Here is a 7,073-nt window from a genome sequence, read left to right as displayed (position 1 = left end):
CAAGAGACTAAAGTTTATTGTTTTTACGGTCAGTGTCAGGCTGTCAACTGTTGCATTTAAGCTAAAAACAGGAGTGTTCCCTCTCTGCTGACCAGAGTTTATGTGCCTCGTGTCTCTTGTATCAGGCACAATCATAGGTTTTGTTATTTAATGATTTTTTTTATTATTTATTTATAATTTTTGTTACTTTTCCTTTTGTATCAGGAAATAAGCACAATAAATCTTTATGTTGAAAAAAAAAACCGTGAGAGAATCGTGATCTCAATTATAAGCCAAAAAAACGTGATTCTCATTTTTTCCAGAATCGTGCAGCCCTACTCTGCATATGACGATAAATAATCAAGAAAGATCGGCCCAACCTCAATAGGGTTCTGTCCCTTCGGGGCTTCAATCCTAACTCACAAGAGTTACACACTAAGCACTTGTCTTTTGCAAGACATGTTTTCCCCACAAATAAAACAGGCTAACATTATTTGCATAAGCCTATGATATTTTATAATGCATTAGGGGCTGTACAAATGCTGTATTTTCTGCCCCCTCAAATCCATTGTTTTCAATGTATACGCTGCACCCTGAGATAAATAGAGTTCAACTTTTGGAACGTGGCAGAGTGCTCCACATGTCAAGTGACAGGAACAACTAATCACAGCAAAAAGATATCTTTCCCTTCTTCTGTAAATATCAGTTTGTGGTAAATATGAGGAAGTTCATCATTTTAGTGCAGGGCTACTCGGGGCTTTACATCTGTGCCATGGACAACATTTAAATACAATACATATTTAAAAAACAGCACCTAAAGAAAATCAACTCTGCACTCAGGATTTCATGTAAGTAGGCTATGATATGGAGCTTGTTATGGTTGCTTAGCAAATTTAGACACAACCTGTCTCCATGCCACTGAAAGTTAGCACAAAATAGGCACAAGAGTTGCACAGAGCGCCCAATCTTGCGTTTTCCGGGCCGTTAAAGACGCAGCATGTATATGAGACCTACATTAGCCTAGCGCCGAGCAGAGTTTTCCTCCTAACTCACAAGGTTCACCAACAAAACAACTGTCTTATACTAGACATGTTTTCCCACAACATGCTTAAGTTATCAGCATGATCCTATAATATTTTACATAGCACAAATTACCCTAGTGGCTATCTACTTTCCTCTACTCATATGAAGCCAGGATAGATCACACACAAGACTTACAATACTATTTTGTGGGGGTTTTGTTGTCTTCACTATTCATTGTTTTTTTTCTGTGAAATAAATGAAAATAAAGGCTTCCTTTCCACTAAGGGAAATGGTTTTCAGCTGACAAACAATCAGGAAGTCTAGACAGATCTAGACAGAGCCTACACTGTTGGTACGGCATTGAGTCAATGCATATGTATAAATCCCGATAAAAACATAAATTCCAAGTTAACCAAAGAAAAATCAGCAAACGTTTTGTAGCTGCTGTTCATGTTACATAGGCTATAAGCACTGCTGTAGGTCCATCTCTGAGCTACTTTTCTCCCGGTCAGTTAGCCTGCCCAGTTAGCATGCAGGACCACAACAACAGCACAGAGCTGTTTAGCGGTCACTCACACCAACGTCTAAACAGCTCAACTCTGTCCCCTATGTAACTGTTGATGTCAGCCTTGCCATGTAATTTTAACAGTTAGCTCTTTCACTCTGTGTGTGAGTGTGTGTGTGTGTGTGTGTGTGTGTGTGTGTGTGTGTGTGTGTGTGTGTGTGTGTATTGGTGGCACTATTTTTACCAGCACTGTATTGTGTTGCAGCAAAAGTTGAGCCAGTATCAACTATTTTGCTGAACAACTCTACATTTGCATCCCCCTGTGCCAACAGACCACTCAAATGAATAACAACACCGTATTTTTCTGTACAGTACTGTAGTATGATCCATCTTTAAAGCTGTGTTATCAACTGGGATTTAATCTGTTAACTTATCTAAGGAGGTGCTAATGTTATGTCTCTTCAAATAGGGACTGTATCTACATACCTGTAGCAGTAGTTGGGTGCTGACCACACAGTGAGCACTGTTTCGTTGAAGTGCCACTTGTAGCCCTCCATGACCAACTGGTGTGCTCGACAGATCATGTGGATGTCATTTGCAGCATTGAACTGGGCCACCACGTCACTCCCAAACAAGTAGCCAGCACCTCTGGGACTCACACCCCACCCTGTGGTGTCTGAGGAAGAGAAGGTCAGTCAAGAGAAGATCTGCTTCTGACATGGCATCAGGGTTAACCTCTGATAATTATTGCTGTATATTAAACTACAGTTCCACCACGGCTTTCAGTTTTCCTTTCATCAAACAGTCTCCTTGGACATTCATAAATGTGTGAGTAAACAGGGCTTGGCAGGATGCTTGTATACCTTCAGGGTCTGACCACAGTAGGTCACACATAGGCCCATCATGTGGAACTTCCTGTTTTCTGTCTATGGTTCGGATCTGGTCCAGTGTCTGGATAGAGGGAGACAAGCCACCGTGCACACAAAAGATCTGAAGAGATAGAAAGACAGACAGAGAAAGAGACAGAGAGAGATGTATCAACCAACTGATGGACTACACATAAGATCCTCAGAAACTGATAAGTTACTTAACCATCTATTATTGTTGCAATACTTCCGCAGAAACATTTAAGTCTCTGGGAATTTATAACATGGATTTTACTTGTTATCAAAGTGAAAAAAATACTGCACAATGTATCTCACCTTGCCATCAATGATAGCAGAGAGGGACAAATAGTCAAATATCTCAGTGCAGTATCTCCAGACTGTGACTGAGCCGTATTTGCGAAGGCACTCATCATAGAAGCCATAGACCTGGGTGATTTGGCGGGACTCATGATTTCCCCGAATCAGGGTTATCCTGTCTGGATAGCGCACCTGGGATGCACAGCAGAAGCAAAGAGATGAGGCCAAGGGAATGTAATAAACCTTCTGCATGGCTCAAGGGATGAAAATATATGCTCAAGAATGTAGAATATGTACAAGAAACAACACAAAGCAGCTTCTCCTGTTAAAAACATCTGTGAGATGTGCAGTACAGGTAGAGAGATATGACCGCTTTTCTGAAAGAAGAAACTTTATACCTTAAGAGCTAGCAGAAGAAGGAAAGTCTCCACACTGTAGAAGCCTCTGTCCACAAAATCACCCATGAAGAGATAATTTGTCTCTGGGACATCACCACCAACCTATCACGTGAAAAGAAAAAAAATTAGTTTAACATTGAGGTACTGTGAACTTGATGTAAATGCATCAACATTACATAGACACCACTGCCATTTTCACCTGTGTCAAGCTTGACATAGGATCTGTTTGTTTGTACAAGGGAGAAGCACTCCTAGCATACAAATTCCATCTAACACATAGAGCATGTCCCTGCAAGCTCAATGCTAAAAGATTTATCTACACTTTGCTTCAAGCTGGCATGCCAGGTGTGGGCACTGTGATGACAAATCTCTTTAGAAAAACTTACATACAGAAATAACGACAAAATTTTACAAGTCTACTACATGTCTGTAGTACAGTAGTGTGTAACAAGAAATAGTTCTTACTCTAAACAGCTCTTTCAAGTCATAGAACTGACCATGTATATCACCACACACCTATGAGGAAAAACAAACAAACAGAAACCGGAGAAACATTATTACCACAATTAAACTACTTTTACCTACTTAATTCTGAGCAAACAGCAGCCAAAATAAAGTGTTACATACTGTGACAGGAGAGTCTACTCGCTGGACATTGCTTTCTTCGACCAGGATCTCTCTGAAAGTACATAAATTTTGACTGATACACCAATTGACAGGTATATATTAATACATGTATTTGCACGCGCACGCACGGCGCCCCCCTAATATAATGGTGGGGGAAACACTGATCGACATATACAGTGGTGTGAAATAGTGTTTGCCCCCTTCCTGATTTCTTACTTTTTTGCATGTTTTCCACATTTAAATGTTTCAGATCATCAATATATACACACACACACACACACACACACACACACATATATATATACATATATATATATATATACATATACACACATATATATATATACACATATATTACATATATACAGTTCTGATTACCTGGCTTTGGCACACAGTGCCTTGACTTCATTTTCTTTAATGAGCTCACAGCGTCTGAGCTGCTCTATCTGTCGGTCCAGGTCACTGATGTCCCCCATTGTGACACACATAGGGAGGTAGAGCTGCTCACACACTATGGTCACACACACACGCACCGGGGTCACTGAAAGAACAGGATCCTTGTCCCCAGTCAACAGAGCGGCCGGTCACACTCCTTCCTCAGAAATAGACAAGGCTTATCAACACTTGGACGTTAGGCTCTTGCAATGCTGATGTTCACAATAAGTAACTGTAACAGGGAAAAAGACAGGGTAAAGCAATCAAACAACGTATCTGAATAAAAATCAATGCACTAACCCTCACGCAAAAGGATACATATCTTTAACGTTAGTTTAGATTTGATACTTAACTTGAATTTCCTCAAACGGGTTGCTAACTCGCATTACATAATAACGACAATGCATTCTGTACGACATAAAACTCTCATTACATTATTCGTTTATTTACACAGAATACAGATGAACAGTGCACCACAGAAAAATGACGTTATTCGTTTGGCAATGGTAAGGCCTACGGGCGTAGCTAAAACAGTAAGCTAACCATTAGCATGTTAGCTTATATCACAGCTAACGACGTCAGCGAACAACTGATTGTTTGGTAACTAAACAACCATTTTGTTCGGGAATTTGTCCTGAAGGTTAACGCGAATGTCTGCCAACAGGTACCGAAGAACTAAACACCCTAAGCGTGCTAGTGGAATGCAGACACGTAACGTTATTTATCGTAATTAGCTGATGAAAAGCTCTATGTTAGCCCGCTATCCACGGCTGTTGTAACACTGGCTAGCGCTTATCGGCTAATTTTGGAAACAACACACGTAAAAAGGATTCACAATCCCCCGCTACTTCGACGAAACACGAGTAAGAGTGATTACCGTTAAGATGTTAATAGTAGAACAAACCTCAATACGTTTTATTCCGTGGAATGTGCGTTGTTTCGCCGTCAACTGACGCTTATTCTCCCCCGGTATCGTCTTTGCCGGTCCACTCCTGCCGAGCTCATGAACACTAGCTTCTTGACTGTAACTTCCGGTGTAGGGACCGCGCATTGCTCAGTGTATATTGGGTGGAGTGGGTGTGTAGAGGGGAGTTTACAATTCAGTCAAAAGGAAAATACTAGGATTTTATTAAACGTGAAGGAAATCGAAGCTGAGAGTGCTTATTAAGTTTCAAAATAAATGATAAAGAAAAAGGTACTTCCTCGTAGTTACTCCTTTTCGAACATTCAGCGGGGAGCTGGAGCCTATCCCAGCCAATTTTGTACGAGGCTGGGTACATCCTAGACAGGTTTGCAGGGCACACATAGTTGACACATAGCAGACAACAATTTAGTTCATTCATCTATGGGTGACTGTAGAGTCAATCTGCATGTGTTTGAACCAAATAGAAAACCCTCGCTACAGTGAGACAGCGCTAACCACTGTACCACCATGCTAACTCTTTTGCAAATATAGAGAGAGATGGCCCTTTCAGTTAAATAGTTAAGCACACTAAAATGCAATAACTCTGGGGAAAACAGTGGTTAGCTCTTCTCTAGTTTCTTATTCTGAAATCTAAAAGAAACAAAAGCATATTAATATACAAAAGAAAACATCATAAGACACAATTTACAAATCAAAGTAAAAAAGTAATATCAATATAAAAAGTGTGAAAGCAAATAATATGCATTGCTAGACTGGAATACAATCTCCTCACCCAGTTGGAGACATGCAGGTGATTGGAATCTATATTTATATGAAACCATTTTAAGATTATATTAACAGGGACCAAAAACATACTTTAATAAAACACATGTTCTGCTTGGGCACATATTATTTCTTCACTGATGTTCACAAGCAATCACTCTAAGGTTTAGTCCCTCACCAAACATGACAAGTCTACCAAACATATATATATATATATATATATATATATATATACATATATATATATATTTTTTTTAAGATATTTTTTGGGGCATTTTTTAGCCTTTATTTGATAGGATAAACAAGTGTGAGGGGGGGGAGAGAGAGGGGGAGTGACATGCAGCAAAGGGCCACAGGCTGGAGTCGAATCCGGGCCGCTGCAGCAACAGCCTTGTACATGGGGCGCCTGCTCTACCACTAAGCCACCGCCACCCCGTACCAAACATATTTTTAACAATGTTTTAATAAATCTTAAAATACTATGAGCTAAAATAAATATTTTATGGTTCTACACTTTTATTCTTAAAATGGTGTTTTAAAACATATTCTTTAAAAGGGAATCTACCAAATTAATGGTCAGACAAAGACTGGCTTCAGCTGCTCTCTCTCAGTTGTATCTCAGTATGGGAAGAAAGGCCCAAGTTAGCTTCCTGCCCCTTTTTACTCTGCCCCTTGCCTAGGTCTTTGTGCAAAGCCCTTTTCACACAGAGATTGTGAGACAGGGCTAATACTAAGTCCCTTTTTATGCCTCTTTTGCATTTTTACACAGAACCAAATGATGTTGGCATCTTCCTGCCCCAGTGTGGGATTATGGGCTGCATCCCAGCATTGCTGAATCAAAAGAGACATGACAGGTGTGAAATGTATCATCACAGCATCGGCCTCTAGTGTGACATGAAACATACACACCAGCAGCGCTTTATAAACAATAACAATGGCAAAACATGGCAACAATCATTTACCATCTCTGTTATGAGGCGGCTGATCTTGTCCTCTGCTCTGAAGGTAAGGAGCTCCCAAATATCATTGTTTTCCCAGTTTGCAGATATTTACAGCTGCTGTTCTTCTTCTTTGAGTTAACCACTAACAGTTAGGCTACTTTTTAGATCTCCCACAGTGGGTCACACATATAAACTGTTGTCAAAATGTCACACCCATCCTGGGGCCTGTATCACGAAGCGAGGTCAACCTTTCCTGGGTTACCCAGACCTATCCTGGGTTGACTAACCCTAACA

At 40.3% G+C, this 7,073-nt stretch overlaps 1 protein-coding gene across 1 annotated transcript in view; it reads right to left on the bottom strand.

The window, feature by feature from the left end:
- LOC126406116 (serine/threonine-protein phosphatase 4 catalytic subunit B) overlaps nt 1-5,190 on the bottom strand; it is a 38,841-nt gene extending 33,651 nt beyond the window's left edge. Inside the window, exons 1-8 of the mRNA XM_050070305.1 lie at nt 5,056-5,190; nt 4,095-4,383; nt 3,717-3,768; nt 3,555-3,605; nt 3,090-3,191; nt 2,710-2,883; nt 2,371-2,497; nt 1,994-2,183 (exon numbers count right to left, since the gene is read on the bottom strand). Of these exons, the coding sequence (XP_049926262.1) occupies nt 1,994-2,183; nt 2,371-2,497; nt 2,710-2,883; nt 3,090-3,191; nt 3,555-3,605; nt 3,717-3,768; nt 4,095-4,204 (806 nt within the window). The 5' untranslated portion in view covers nt 4,205-4,383; nt 5,056-5,190. The remainder of the gene's footprint in view (nt 1-1,993; nt 2,184-2,370; nt 2,498-2,709; nt 2,884-3,089; nt 3,192-3,554; nt 3,606-3,716; nt 3,769-4,094; nt 4,384-5,055) is intronic.
- Between the last annotated feature and the right edge of the window lie 1,883 nt (nt 5,191-7,073).

Source organism: Epinephelus moara, chromosome 18, assembly GCF_006386435.1.
Source record: "Epinephelus moara isolate mb chromosome 18, YSFRI_EMoa_1.0, whole genome shotgun sequence".
NCBI classification, from domain to species: Eukaryota; Metazoa; Chordata; class Actinopteri; order Perciformes; family Serranidae; genus Epinephelus; species Epinephelus moara.
This window is presented reverse-complemented; position numbering and strand designations above follow the sequence as displayed.